The 15,837-nt window shown below is 35.7% G+C and overlaps 1 protein-coding gene across 1 annotated transcript; it reads left to right on the forward strand.

Moving 5' to 3' along the window:
* The first annotated feature begins 11,871 nt into the window (after positions 1 to 11,871).
* LOC133797569 ((+)-neomenthol dehydrogenase-like) lies at positions 11,872 to 15,832 on the forward strand. Its single transcript, XM_062235512.1, has 4 exons — positions 11,872 to 12,196; positions 12,437 to 12,695; positions 13,842 to 14,036; positions 14,871 to 15,832. Exons 1-4 carry the CDS (start codon positions 12,099 to 12,101, stop codon positions 15,264 to 15,266), a joined length of 948 nt encoding a protein of 315 aa, XP_062091496.1. The 5' UTR covers positions 11,872 to 12,098; the 3' UTR covers positions 15,267 to 15,832.
* Positions 15,833 to 15,837: the final 5 nt, after the last annotated feature.

The following is a 15,837-nucleotide window of genomic DNA, read 5'->3' on the forward strand; positions in this document are numbered from 1 at the left end:
AGTTTCCTCCATGAGTGAGAACCGGACAGACAGACTTGTGATTCCTATCTGGACAGCACCAAGATCAGTCGGGACAGCAGGAGTGTCAGTCACAACATTGCCAGAAGCAGGACTAGCTAGATTAATGCCTTTGACTTTTCGAGCTGTAGACGGAGCATGATCATCCTTGACAGTATAGGTGGGACCAACCAAAGGAGAAGTCAAGGTCTCATGGGACTTCTTCAAAGGACGTTGAGAGTCCAAAAGTTTGTAAATGACCTGAGGAAACATCAAGTGTTGCCCCTTACGTTTGGCACCACTAAGAGACATGATTTGGTCAAAAATAACAGCTCCAAGATCTATGGCGACTCCAATACCAATTTTGAACAACAGGAAGGCCATATCTTGAGTGATGGTGGAGGAATGTGTGGTAGGCAACCAATTAAACATAGCAAACTTGAAAAGAGCACCATAGAAATGAGTGAGATCGGTGACACGAAGAGAGGTGCTTGGTTCCCACACCATAGCCTGACCAACCAGTTCAGACAAAACTTGATCCTTGGCAAACTCAACAGAATCATCAATCTCCACATGGACGAGATTGAGAACCTTAGCAATTTTGGACGGGCTAAAATTATACCAATGACCCCTAACATAAACTTTATGGAACATGAAAGAAGATTGGTCTAATAGTTCATCATTCAAATTTGCATAAAATTCTTTAACAACCCGAGGCACAAACCCATCAAACCCAGACAAGGATCGCAACCAACCTCTTTCCTCTAAAGTAAGCAAAACCCCAAAAACACGATGAGGAGCAAAAAGAAAATTTCGCTCACTAATAAAATGGCGATGGTCATAGAATTGCATGTTCTTCTCATTATCATTAAAACAGAATGTAATAGAGTGGGCTTTGAAAGAACCTGAGGTACGAGCAGGAGCACCTTTTTGCTTAGCAAGTTTGGACGACAATTCAGGAAATGCCAATGGAGTTGTGCCTTTTGGGTCCGATGCAACTGGAGAGGCTTCAGATGGGTCTTCTTCAGAGTCAGTCTCCTAAGCCAAATTATCAAGAGGAACTTCAGGATTGGGCTCGGTCAAGGAAGGGTCCAACTCAGGCTGAGAGTCTTCCATCTCGGGAGAGACATCCTCCGATGAGGTGCATGGGGGAGGATTGATTTTGGCCTTTAATTTAAAACGAGATAAAGGAGATGAATCAGAGATGGAGCTGGTACCTTTAGATTTAGTCACTTTGGCCTGTTTCCCATTCTTCGACCCAACACCTTTGGACTTACGTTTGCCCTTTGCCTTGGGTGTCAACACATCAGGAGATAGTGAGGATTCAGAGTCATGATCAGATGGAGCAGACACATCTTCAGAAGAAATTGATTTGGACTGACTAGTTGCTAAGGCCGGTTTGACTTTTAATTGATCTTCGGGAGAGGCGAGTGAAACCGCCGAGGCAGGAATTTGCTCGGCATCCAAATTCGGGAACGTAACTCCCTTGCTAGAAGCACCAAGAACAGATGAACTGATAGGACCCAAAAGAGCAAGAACCTTCTTTCTTGCTGTGGTTTTAGAACGACGGCCTGGAGTAGGAGAGACAGCAGGAATTGATGCTGGGACCGAAGGAGTGGCAGTGGGAACAGATTCAGGAAGTGTCTCCTGCTGAGACTTCACGGACTTGGAAGATGAACCACGGCCTCGAGTCTTCATGGCTGCTAAGAGAAAAATAAGTGAAACACACAAAGAAAGAAACCCTAAACACTTTGGTTATATGAGAGAGATTTAACAAGAAAACACTGATCATAAAACAACCAAGGGACTCCGAATATATAAAGTATTCGGAACACAAATGAGGCAAGTTCAAGATTGGGTAACCAAAAATGGGTAACCGGATTTTTAGTGATAAATGCCAAAAAATCTCCCTTTTTAAAACAAATTTTGTCACACCTCAAAATTGGAAACTTTTGAATATTTTTAGAATATATTGAGATGAAACAAATAAATTGCAAAAAATAATTTTTCAACCCCTTTTTTTTTTTTTTTTTTTAAATACACGGTAGATAACAGATTTTCTTTTTCAAAATTTTTATTATTTTTTATTACAAAATTGCCGAAAATAAAGTGTAAAATGCCTTACCATATGTGTCCATGTAAATCCCAAGTCCTGTTCAGAAGAAATAAGATAACCATATTTTTCACAAATTAGAGAAATGAGTTATACTTCAAATACTAAGAGACCATAATTCGAAAAACATACCACACACAAAACATATTTGAGTCAATTCATTATATGTATGAGTCTTACAACCATCTTACACAGTCTAGAACAGGCATATGTGTGTGCAAGTGTAAGCAATTTGGCGTTTCTTTTTGGCCTTTTAAAGCTAGGGTCATTGCCCATATTTGGCGATTTTTAGCCTTTTTCCAATTGTAACCATAATGGAGGCTATAACTCTTATACTGATGGTAGCCCTTTACGCTGGTAGAGTATCCTCCAATATAATTGCTAATTACCTGGTACCAACTTACTCAGTGTCGGCTTTCACACATCAGTATAGGTAGCTCTTTTCCAAAATGGAGCCTGAAAAAGAAAATGGATTAGGAATGCTCATACAAAGATAATGATTTGATCAAATATAAATTGGATGATCTATAATTTTTCAAATATGGTTTTTCATTCCAACAAAGTATAGGACTTATAACGATCATTCTCTAAAATAAAAAAAAATATGCTCATCAAATTTCTTCCAATCAGGACAAGAGATTTACAAAAACACATATGCAAGGCAAGACAATCAATTTATTGGCAATTTCAAATAAAACAAACCCCCAAGGATTTCCTGAGGGAATCAAATCTAACCATGTCTAAGGCTTTAGTAAAGATATCTGCAATTTGTTTGTTAGTCTCAACATATTCTAAAATCAATGTTTTGTTTTCAACAAGTTCCCTAATAAAATGATGACGAATGTCAATATGTTTGGTGCGAGAGTGCTAAACAGGATTTTTGGAGATATTAATAGCACTTGTATTATCACAAAAAATGGTTAAAGTTTTAACATCAAACCCATAGTCTGCCAACATTTGTTTCATCCACAAAAGTTGAGTACAACAGCTTCCAGCAGCAATGTACTCAGCTTCGGCTGTTGACAAGGAGATGGAGTTTTGTTTTTTACTATGCCAGGTGTAGAGTCCAAGAACTTTACTTAGCTAATTGTTAGTAGTATTATAGTATATTTAGTGTTATCCTTGTTACTTTGGATTTTTGGTTCAGATCGGGAGTTATTTGGACACTCATAGTAGTACTTATAGATTTTCTAAGTTTAACCTATAGTTTAAGAATATTAAGTATAACCTAAGGTTTGATTAATGTGACTGATATTAAGGATTATATTATTATATAATAAGGTTTAGACATCAACCAATAGGATTTTAAGCACATGTTTTGAATGGTAATTAAGGATTAAGTATTTTTGAGGATTAAATTAAATAAGGGTAAAGTTTGAATGTTATAGGGTCAGTCAGCAGCTTTGAGTACGTTGAGGGCTTAGTCAAGGCTGTTTACTCCATTCAAACTTAGCTAAAAATGTGTAAATTCGTGTTTAAATATTCAGCGTATGCCGATATATCACAGCTATAGGGGGCGATATATCGCAGCACGTAGATACGGAAAACACGAATCGATGAGCGGTCGCCTCGGGAACAAAGGTCCAGGCGATATATCGCCTATAGGGGGCGATATATCGCCTCCACCAGCATGTTTTCAAATACTTTTGAATTCTTTTCCTTTCAGCCATTCAAACTCCTTCAACAGTCCAGCATCTTTTGAACGAGTCTTCAGCCTCTGCTGAACGATTATTCAAATGATTTTCACCTAAAAAGCCATTATTTTTATTCAAGTAAAATCAAGATATTTTCATTCCCAAACTCTATAAATAGGACTTAGTACCCAGCCATTATTCACCATTTGCTCTAAGTTCAGAAGCTGCTAGTGTTAAGTGAGTGTGAGAGTGTAAACACTTGGTTTGGGGAAAAACTATAAGCTTAAACATCATAAGCTTATCAAACACTTTGGGAAGTGAGTTCTATAGTATTTCGGTGGAGGTTAGATTGATCTTGCAATCTTTGAGGTAAACCCAAAACTCTAGTTCCTTTCTGTATTTTATGTTATTTCCTTTCTCAAAACCTTCTACTCAGTCCCCTAACCTTATTCTTATTTTGGTTAGGGAATCCAAGCTCTTAAGCATATAAGTCGGTAGGTATATTTTTTTTATGGTTTAGTCTTTCCATCTCTTTCATTTCATCTCCTTTCTTAGACTCACTCTTTCTTATGGTTTTAAGAGTGTTCCAAAAGTCCCAACTCAGTCCAAAATCCCGGTAACTTTGGTAAGGAAAATAGGCTAGAATCAACATGTTATGTGCTTATGTTATCTATATGTGTTATGTTATTAAAAGTGTTATGATATGTATATGTGTATGTTTGTAGGCTTGGGCATATGACCCATATGACTAACAAGACCCCAAATGGGTTATGGGCATATGACCTACTTAGCTAGTAGGACCCCACTAATCCCATGGGCATATGCTTGTTTAGTCTATGGGACCCCAAGTAATAATGGCCATTATAATAAGTGTATGTTATATGTATTATGTTAAGTCTTTATGTTTTCTTATGAAATTATGTATATGATTTTGTGTTAGATTTTCCTTGCTGGGCATTAGGCTCATTCCTTTCTGTTTTATGTGCAGGAAAATAAGCTTTAGAGGCGGTAAGATTCGTGACGCTTGGAGGATGTGTATCGATGATGAATGGAGTCAAGGGGCCGAGCGTTAATCGATTCGAGGATGTAGTTTCGGTTTTATGTCTTTTTATATGTATTTTCCGCACTAATTATGTAATGTTTTATTATTTTAAATTATGTTTTTGTTTTAAAGACAATGGGATCCCATATCTGTTTTGGTATTTACTTTGTAAATAACTCTTATTTTGCAAGTTATTCAATAAATTATGGTATTTTCGTAAAAATGTAAGTTTTATGTATAGTTTCGTTAATGGTCCAAATAGTCTAGATTAGTGGGTCATTACACCAGGAGACCAAATTGTTTCCTAAGTAAAAACAACCACCACTTGTGCTTTTTCGATCATCAGTGTTTCCTGCCCAATCTGCATCACTATAACACACAAGGTTAGAATTTGTTTCTTTGGAGTACCAAATGCCTAAGTCAAGAGTATTATTGATGTAACGAATAATTCTTTTCACAGCAGTCACATGAGACTCCATGGGGTTCCCTTGGAAACGAGCACACACTCCAACACTGTAACTTATGTCTGGGCACACTCCAACACTGTAACTTATGTCTGGGCGACTTGCAGTTAAGTAAAGGAGACTCCCAATCATACTCCTGTAAAGGGTTGGATCAACTTTCTTCCCATTTTCATCTTTAGACAATTTGACCATGGTACCCATAGGTGTTTTAGCAGGTTTAGATGCATCAAGTCCAAATCTTTTCACAAGACTTCTTGCATACTTGCTTTGTGAAATAAAAATTCCTTCATCAGACTGCTTTACTTGAAGACCTAGGAAGAAATTGAGTTCTCCTACCATGCTCATCTCAAACTCTTCCTGCATTTGTTTCACAAATTCCTGCACTAGAGAATCATTAGTAGAACCGAACACTATATCATCAACATAAATTTGTGCTATCATAATATTTTCACCAACATTTTTTATGAACAATGTTTTGTCTACTCCCCCTCTCTTGTATCCCTTTGAGACCAAAAATTGAGTTAGTCTCTCATACCAAGCCCGTGGGGCTTGTTTTAGCCCATACAAAGCTTTTTGCAATTTAAAAACATGATTAGGATTGTAAGGATCCTCAAACCCTTTGGGCTGTTCCACATAAGCTTCCTCATTCAAAAAACCATTTAGAAATGCGGATTTTACATCCATTTGGAACAATTTAAAACCAAGAACACAAGAAATAGCTAGTAATAATCTTATGGATTCAAGTCTTGCAACAGGGGCAAATGTCTCATCAAAATCAATTCCTTCAACTTGAGTATACGCCTGTGCAACTAATCTAGCTTTATTTCTTATTATGGTCCCAAATTCATCAGTTTTGTTTTTAAATATCCACTTTGTACCTATAACATTGGTATGACTCGGTCTAGGGACAAGAATCCATACCTCATTCCTTGTGAATTGATCTAACTCTTCTTGCATAGCATTGATCCATGATTCATCATTTAAGGCCTCCTTCACATTTTTAGGTTCCAAAGTGGAAGTAAAACAAACAAATTGAACCAAATTTACATACCTCTTTCGAGTGACCATACTCTCCTCAAGATTTCCCAGAATAAGGTCAGAAGGGTGATTCTTTTTTACTCTGGTTGATGGTTCTTTTTGAACGGAGTCAGAGGAAGTAACTGGATTTTCCTTCTCTGTTTGCCCAGTTGTTGTTTCGACAGACTTGTCATTTGATACGTCAGCAGTGGCTGTTGTCCCCTCTGAAAGCTGTGTTGTCGAATCCGCCACACCTATGAGCCTGTCAATTTCCTCCTCATGGGAGTACTCAGAAAAATCTTTAAAATCATCTACAACCACATTAGCTGATTCCATAATAGTTTGGGTTCTCATATTATAGACACGATAAGCCCTACTATTAGTGGAATAACCAAGAAAAACTCCCATATCACTCTTAGCATCAAATTTGCCTAGATTCTCACGATCTCTAAGAATATAGCAAAGACACCCAAAAACATGAAAGTAGTTAACATTGAGTTTTCTACCTTTCCAGATTTCATAAGGACTTTTGTTTGTACCTGGGCGCAGAAAAACACAATTAATTGTGTAACAAGCTGTATTAATAGCTTCTGCCCACAATTTCTTTGTGAGTTTTTTGCTGTTAAGCATAACTCTGGCCATTTCCTGCAAGGTATGATTTTTCCGTTCCACTACCCCATTTTGTTCAGGGGTTTTGGGAGCAGAAAATTCATGCAAAATTCCAAATGTTTTACAATAATCATCATAAACAGAATTTTCGAACTCCTTACCATGATCACTCCTTATTCGAACAATCTTTCCAATGTTACAATTTTTTTCAACTCTCAATCTTGTACATAGAGTTTGAAAAGCTTCAAAAGTATCTGATTTCTCTCTTAAAAAATCTACCCAAGTAAATCTAGAAAAATCATCCACACAAACAAAAATGTATCTCTTGCCATTAATACTTTCAACTTGAATAGGACCCATGAGATCCATATGCAATAATTCTAACACATTTGAAGTATTAACATCAGACAATGCTTTATGGGAAATTTTCAACTGTTTCCCAATTGGCATGATTCACACTTACCAAGCGATTCTTTACCCAACTTGGGTATACCACGGATGAGACCTGCATTAGCAATCTTTTTCAGGTTTTTTAAATTTATATGACCAAGTTTTTCATGCCACAAGTCAGTAGTATTAACGCTTGATGAAGATGCATGACATGTGAATTTTTGTGTGAGAGTGTAGCAATTATCCAAAGAACGAAAGCCTTTGAGAATAATATCACCATTTTGATTTAAAACATTACACTCATCATGTGAAAAATTAACATAAAAACCTTGGTCACAAATTTGACTTATGCTAATTAAGTTGGCTTTCAGCCCATCAACAAGAAGCACATTTTTCAGTTTCGGTAACCCTTCAATGTTTAAAGTACCTTTACCAAGAATATTTCCTGTCATTCCATCCCCAAAAGTTACTACTCCACACTTCAAGGATTTGAAGTTGGTAAGTATGTTGGCATTACCTGTCATATGTCTCGAACAACCGCTATCAAAGTACCATGAACTAGATGCATGCATTTTGTGACAGGTAAGTAGCCAAGCAAACAGAGTTAACTTTCTTGACCCAAACTGTTTTTGTTTTTGAATTTCTTTTGGTCAAGAATTGATTCATACCACCAAAGTGTTTATCATAATTCTTTTTGAACAAGTTTAACAGGGAAAAACACTTAGGTCTTATGTGACCTTTCATCCCACAAAAATGACAAACTGGAACAAAATGTTCAATGTTTCTTTTTGGAGAAATTTTCTTCAGTTGAAGATCTGTTGCAACAGATGGCAACTCTGTCCTCTCAGCATTGTGACTTGTTCCTGCAACACGGTTAGTTGGCCCAACAGACGGATAATTCATAGATTTTACAAAAACCGTTTTTCTTGAGGACTCAGATCCATTAGATCCTAATCCACTGTAGTCACCAACCTTTTTTCCTATAGAAAGAATATCATCCAAAATTCCAGATCTAGGATTAAGCATTTTGACACCTTTTTGCAAAAACTCAATTTCTTTATTCAAAGAAACAATTTCATCATTTTTGGAGGCAATAATCATCTCAAGATTTTCAATTTTTTTAACAAAATTTTTATTATTGCCAGCCATTAGACGATTCTCATAACATACTTTCAGCCATTGATCATACATTATTTTATAAGACTCTTGTAATGACTCCTCATCTAAATCAGAATCATTGGAATCACTATCTGAATTCTCATTGTTCTGAACAGAATTATTAAGGCATAATGTATCCTTGTAATTGAAAATAATACCTTTGTGAACAGAGGTTAAGGCAACACTATTTTCCTCCTCATCACTCTGTTCAGAGTCTTGATCACTCCATGTGGCTGTCATGACTTTCTTTTTCTTTAAGGTATTTGCACACTCAGATTGAATATGTCCAAATCCTTCACATTCCCTGCACTGAATACCCTTTTTATTAGTCTCAAAGGGTTTAGAAAAATTACTTTTTGGGTTTTTGGATATGGCCTTTTTGTTTCCCAATTTCTTTATGTATTTTTGGAAATTTTTTGTCAACAGAGCCATCTCATCATCCTCATCATCCGAACTTTCCTTCTTTTCTTTAGAGGATTTCAAGGCAATAGATTTTTCCTTGATTTCCTCTGTCTTACCTTTTTGTCTAATTTTTTGGTTTAGCTCAAAAGTTCGAAGTGAACCCATCAGTTCCTCTACTTTCATTTTGTCCAGATCTTTTGCTTCTTCAATTGCAGTTAGCTTTGTCTGAAACCTGTCAGGGAGAACTCTAACAATTTTTCGAACCAAAACATTTTCTTCAAGTTTTTCACCAAGAGCAAAAAATTCGTTAGCAATATCTGACAATTTCTCATAAAATTCAGTGAGGGTTTCATTTTCATTCATTTTCAAATTTTCAAATTTTGTTGTGAGCATTACAAGCCTAGAACGCTTGACATCAGCAGTTCCTTCAAATTGAGTTTGAAGAATTTGTCAAGCATCTTTGGCCGAAACACATGAAGAAATCAATTTAATGTAACCTTCACCAACACCATTAAAAATGGCATGTAATGCTTTATTGTTGTAACTGGACAGTTTATCTTCAGCATCAGTCCATTCAAGTTCAGATTTTACCTTAGTTATATCATCGCTTTCTGCTAGAGGAGTCCAACCACTTAAAACAGCTCTCCATGCCTTTTCATCTTGAGATTTGATAAAGGCTCTCATTCGAACTTTCCAATATGGATAGTTTGAATCGTTGAGTAAAGGGGGGCGAGTTATGGAACCTCCTTCTGTGAAAAAAGACATTGCAAGAACAAGAACAACAAACGGAATAAACCAAGATCACACTCAGAAATGAGTGACCCGCTCTGATACCAATTGAAATTCCGTTTTTAATAATTACCAAATTAATTAAACCAAGTAAATTAATTAAAGTGCGGAATGGTAATTAACTGTGTACACAGATTACAGTTCTGTCGGGACAGATACCAAACTTGTCACGACAGAAACTGAACACAATAAAAAGACAGTGCAAAACAATAAAGAACACATCGAATTTTTACAAGGTTCAGAAATCCTTTCGGATAACCTAATCCTTGGGGCCACGCCCAGAGAATAAAACCAATTAATAAAGAATCACAAGTACAAAAACATTGACTTAAACAAAACAAGACTCCCTCTTGAGATTTGCCGCAACTTGTTGTACTTCTCTTCACTAATCTGATTTTGATTGAAACGCTCAACCACTTGAACTCCCTTCAATGGTCAGCGAGTGCTTGCATCCTCCCGACGCAAGGCTTGTAAAAGATCTTCTCCCGAAGACTACAAACGCTGTGTTCAAATTACAATGTGTATTCACTCATGAACATGGTATAAACTCACCACTAAAAACTAAACACACATAATTCTACAAGATCACATGAATACTTATGATCTTGAATACAAAGAGGAACTCTCACAAATATTACAATAAAGCTCACAAATAATGCACCAAAGAGTTCGTCTTTCTCACTGCCTTTAGAGCCCTATTTATAGAGTCTTTTTCGTGCTCTCAAAGGCAGAGAAAGAATTCTTCTAATAAAGGCAAGAATCACAGTAGTTAATCTTGATTGATGAAGAGTTGCCTTATTTAGAAGATGCTGATCCGACATATGCGATATCGGTGGGGACAGCTCAGACCTGTGTCGGATCAAAACAAGCTCAAAAAAGAAACAATAATTAATGATATTAAAAATCAGTTTCCTGATTGCAATCCTTGAGCTGCACGAAAATATGTCAGCAAATAATCCACAAAATAACTTTGGGTAAGTACCGAATATTTGCAATAACCTTTGTTTCCTGAAAAGAGACAATATATGCTCAATAAGGAAGCATATTATTGACCAAAAATCATACAAAAGGAAAGAGAGATTCCGAAAAAAGGAATAAAGGAAACCAAATATTTTTCAATCAAATCCGAAAAATATAAGAAAGGAAAAACAAAATATTTCCGAAAATTATAATAAAAGGAAAACAAATATTTCCGAAAATTATAATAAAAGGAAACAATTCAATCAACCATTTTCTCTCTTTTTATAAAAAAGATATTTCTATAAAAATGTCAATTATAGGATTTACATAAATGACCAAATTCTGCACAAGCAAGAGCAAATAACTTAAAGATGATACAATCTAAGAAACATCTTTATAATATTGTAACAGTTTTTTTTTATAAAAGGTTTTCAGGGTTTTCAAATGTTTCTATGGTAAAATTTGTATATGATTCTATGGAGATATGTGTTAAATTATATGTTTTTGCTAGATTTGTCTTAGTGATTTCCGAAAGCTATAAATTATGTTCCAAGAACAAAATAGAAGAACAAGGAAACTTACCACAAAACAGATGTCGTGTAGTTGTTTTTGTAGACCCATCGATTCAGAAATTTTGCAGTAGATTGCAGAAGAAAATTTCTTATTTCTCCCAGTCTTCTCGGTTTTGTAAGCTGAAATCCTTGGAGATCTCCGAAAATATATTGAGTTCAGCATGTTACATAAACATTGGCTGAGTTGTAAAGGTTGGGTTGGGTCTTCCGTGACTTGTGGGCTTAACTTTCACCGTAATATTGGAAGAAATATAAATTACCATATTTTTGGAATTTTTTTGGTGAAGTTTCGTATATATAAAAATTTCCCTTAATTTTTCTTGCACCTGTATATTATTTTTGCCGAAAAAAAACTACTAATGACTTTCATCACAAATTTTCTTAAATAATATTAAAAATACTAATGATATTTGTAAGACTTTTTTACATCTTTCAAATGAACGAATTCAAGTAATTGTAAAAATTGACTTCATTATATTTCTTTTTACTCTTTAACACTCTAATAACTATACTTATATTTTTTTTTTGCATAATAAATATTTGGGAAATTGAACCCCACTCACTTCCCCAAAAAAAATTTACATTGAAATTATAATATTTTAACAAAAAAATTCATAATAAAATTTGACAAAAGAATTAGGATTAGGATAATAAAGTCACTTGATGAATATTTGTGTTTTTTTCTTTCTTGACAAAATATTTGTGTTTTTTTATCCGAAACCAAAGAAGAAGAGAATTTGACCGACTCCATAGGGGTAGGCGTGCGACCAGGCACCCACACCAGTCACCACCACACTCCGTATTTAGTGAAGTACCTCAAAATCAGATTTATTTCCTTTGAACAAGATATAACTGACCAAGACAACCTCAAACGAAGCTCCTCACCCTCTTCCCCCCTATTCCATTTCTCATTCTGAAACCGTTAATCCATCATAGAGAGCATAACAAAAGATGGGTAGAAACGCAAACGAAAAAGCGAAGCAGCGAAGAGAACAGAGGCGCCAAGAGATATCCCTTCTTAGAACCATTCCCTATTCTGATCACCAGAGGTTTTCCTCTCTTTCTTCAAGGGTCTCTTTTGATTTTAAAGTGTGCCTTTTTTATGTTCAATGTTCTTATTTATGTTCAAAACCCATTCTAGAATATGCAAAATACATTTCTGTTTGCATGTCCATTTGTGTGATTCTTAATACCAACTTGGGTTTTTGTGAAAATAATCAAAAGGGTATTTTTTTTTTTAAAAATTGTTTTTGGAATTATTGATGATGTTTTTGTATCATTCATTATAGGTGGTGGTCTGCAGAAACCATAGCTGTGGTAACTGGGGGTAATAGGGGAATTGGGTTTGAACTTTCGAGACAGCTTGCTGCACATGGATTGACAGTGATACTGACATCTAGAGATAGTAACGTTGGCGCTGAAGCAGCTAAGGTCTTACAAGAAGGTGGTCTGAATGTGGCTTTCCATCAACTTGATGTTTTAGACCCTTTATCTATCAAAAAATTTGCTGACTGGCTCCACCAAAACTATGGTGGTCTGGATATTCTGGTAGGCTGCACTCTATATATCATTCATTTCACCCCACATACACCAATTTAATGATTTCCTTTTAATACGTTCTTTACTTGTTAAAGAACACAAATGATATGCGTGTTTGTGTGAGATAGTCAGGAGTTGATGCCCCATTGAGAACATGAACATATCATGTATATGCTACAAATTCTTAAGAGATTGTGTAAATCATGCATTATAACTTGACAATGATAAAAAGAATTTGGTGCATATCACCAGCACACTAAGAGAAATGTGACACCCTAATCAATGCGAGTAACATGGTATAAATTTTGCAGTAAGTTACAGTTCTATCAGTGTACTATGCTAAGCACGTAAGTGTTCTTGTCTTGTTTCTTAGGCGGCCATGTCTCGCTTCCTTCACTTGGTATCTCAGTTCATATTGTGCCACCTCCACACACAACACCGTGAAGGTATACCTGGGATGGGTGGGCAGTGTAATGTCTTGGGAAAGAATTAGTTGAAGGTACTTTTGAGACGTGTGAGCAGTGTAATATCTGGATAGAGAATAGTATTCTAATTCTAGTTCTAGAAATGGATTAGCATTTTGGTTCTTTTTTCTTCTGCATAAATAGAAGTTATCTTTTGTCTAATCTCGTTTATATGTTGGGTAGTAATAAACAATCATATGTTCTAATCTGCTGCATACAGGATGCCTAATACCCAAACAACATCAGTTGCCATATGTAATTTCTTATCTTTCTGGCCTAATGGCTACTGTCTTTGTTTTTTCTTCTGAGGGAAATCAACATTCCATTTACCTTCTCTTGTTGCTGATGTATGAAGTTGCTTGTCCCTGAAAAGTTTTAAGTTGCTAACATTTAGATGAGAGAATACTAGTGATAGAAGGCTCACTTGATGCCATGTAGATTGCTTTCATTTTATTATATTCGTTTTTCACATCTAAATAATCCAGTATTATCTTCTATTACTACTAAAAATGGCTTGCTCTCGCCTTGCCTTTTCAATTAATTAAGAAAAGGACTATTGATACTGTTTGACTTCGGTCAAAGTCAATAAAAGATAGACATGGATTCGAAGAATTATGTAATTGCGTCCATCGCAACTCATGTGGTGGCTGGTGATCTTACAAGTAATATGCTGTATTATTTCTTTTTTCAGGTAAATAATGCTGGTATTAATTTCAATATTGGGGCTGACAATTCTCTTGAACACGCACGCGAGGTTGTAGCAACCAATTATTTTGGCACCAAAAGTATGATTGAAGCTATGATTCCCCTGATGAAAGCATCTACTGTGGGTGCACGTATTGTCAATGTGAGCTCAAGATTAGGTAGACTAAATGGCAGACGAAATGTAAGTAGAAACTCTATGTTTCTTCCTTATGCAGGCCACTTTTTGTAGATATATTTATATGCAAGGTCTTTTGTATGTATTGTTCTTATCTATTTCCTTCTCCTCCCCTACCAATATTTTTTATTTTCTTGTGTGGCTATGGTGTTTTAGGTTATGGTTAGCGGGGGATTTCCTTGTGTAGGAGACGTTTCTTTATAGGCAATACAGTCATTGTCATTCTTCTTTCCTAATTTACATGTGTTATTTTATCACCTAACTAGTTACCTTGTGGGTTTGTTGTTGTATTGCTATTCTCTACCTTTTCTGTTTTGAGGGAAATCACCCTAATATATATGCTAATGCATGTATATATATATATGTGTGTATCTTTCCTTCTTGCTGATGTAAGGGGCCTTCTTTTCTCTGAATACACAGTATTAAACTTTTAGATGAGAAAATGTAAGTAAACGACTCAAATGCATATTGTGTTTTGCATGCTATGCCTCGTAAAGAAACAACACAAAAAAAGTACGTTGTGCTTCACCGAAGGATTGCAAATTAGAAGTTCAAGTGCTGTACTACTTTCCTTCCCTTTTTTTTATTGCTGGGAAAAACTATTTTGTTGATTTCTTGCTCTTGTTCCTTTTTAAAAAAAAAATATCATATTGTTAATTAAAAAAATTCATGGGATTTAAATGGGGAGCATTCTTGGAGTTAGACTTGTTATATCTCTATTTCATATTTTTATTCTTACCCTGCTATGCCAAAAATTCTTGAGAAGTTGTTTTCCTAAGGTTAATGTTGTGAACACTTTGGTGCTAGTCATTTTAAACTAATCAAGGGTTTAATTGACAGAGAATTGGAGATTTGACTTTGAGACAACAACTAAAAGATGTGAATTCACTGTCAGATGAATTGATTGACAATGCTGTATCTACTTTTGTACAACAAGTAGAAGAAGGCACCTGGGAATCTGGCGGATGGCCACAAATGTTTACTGACTACTCGGTATCAAAACTTGCAGTTAATGCATACACCAGGCTAATGGTGAAGATACTATCTGATAGGCCAGACGGCCAGAAAATTTACATCAACTGCTACTGCCCGGGTTGGGTAAAAACTGCTATGACTGGTTATGCTGGGAACATTCCAACTGAGGAAGGCGCTGATACTGGAGTATGGCTTGCCTTACTTCCAGACCAAGCAATAACAGGAAAGTTTTTTGCAGAAAGACGCGAAATAAGCTTTTAACTTGTAGTCAAGCTGAAGACTAACCAGTTCTATTGATTCTGATAATTAGAAGGGTTCGAAGAACAACCTCGAAAAACCTGAAACTTACACTGTTGAAGGCACGTTTCGGGCTGCAGTCAGCTTTGCTTGAATCGCATAGTGGATTTAGCTGATGATTGAGAGTTGGCAACTAGTACTGTTTAAATGGAGAAGGAAATGATTGATAAGGCGGTTTTTTCTGATCTCTAGAACAGAGCCAGGAACTATAATGTCGCGCGGATCAATTTCTTTGCTCCTACATGTCAATGCAAATTATCTATATATTGTTTTGGTGTCTTGAAGAGTTTAGTAATAAAATGTTGGATAACTTCACTTTGAAGTTGCTGAGGAAAACAATGGTGGCTCACATATTATTGGCTTAAATATTAGTGGGCGTTTATTTATGATTCATATATTAAAGAATTACAAAATTCAGTTGTAATGTACCAAAGTTACTGTAATTTGGACAAGGGAATTAAACCTCACCCCTCAGTTATGATATTTTTGGCACATTACCTTATAATATTTCTCCCTTTGCTTCTTTAGAATCTGC

Source organism: Humulus lupulus, chromosome 8, assembly GCF_963169125.1.
Source record: "Humulus lupulus chromosome 8, drHumLupu1.1, whole genome shotgun sequence".
Classification (NCBI taxonomy): Eukaryota; Viridiplantae; Streptophyta; class Magnoliopsida; order Rosales; family Cannabaceae; genus Humulus; species Humulus lupulus.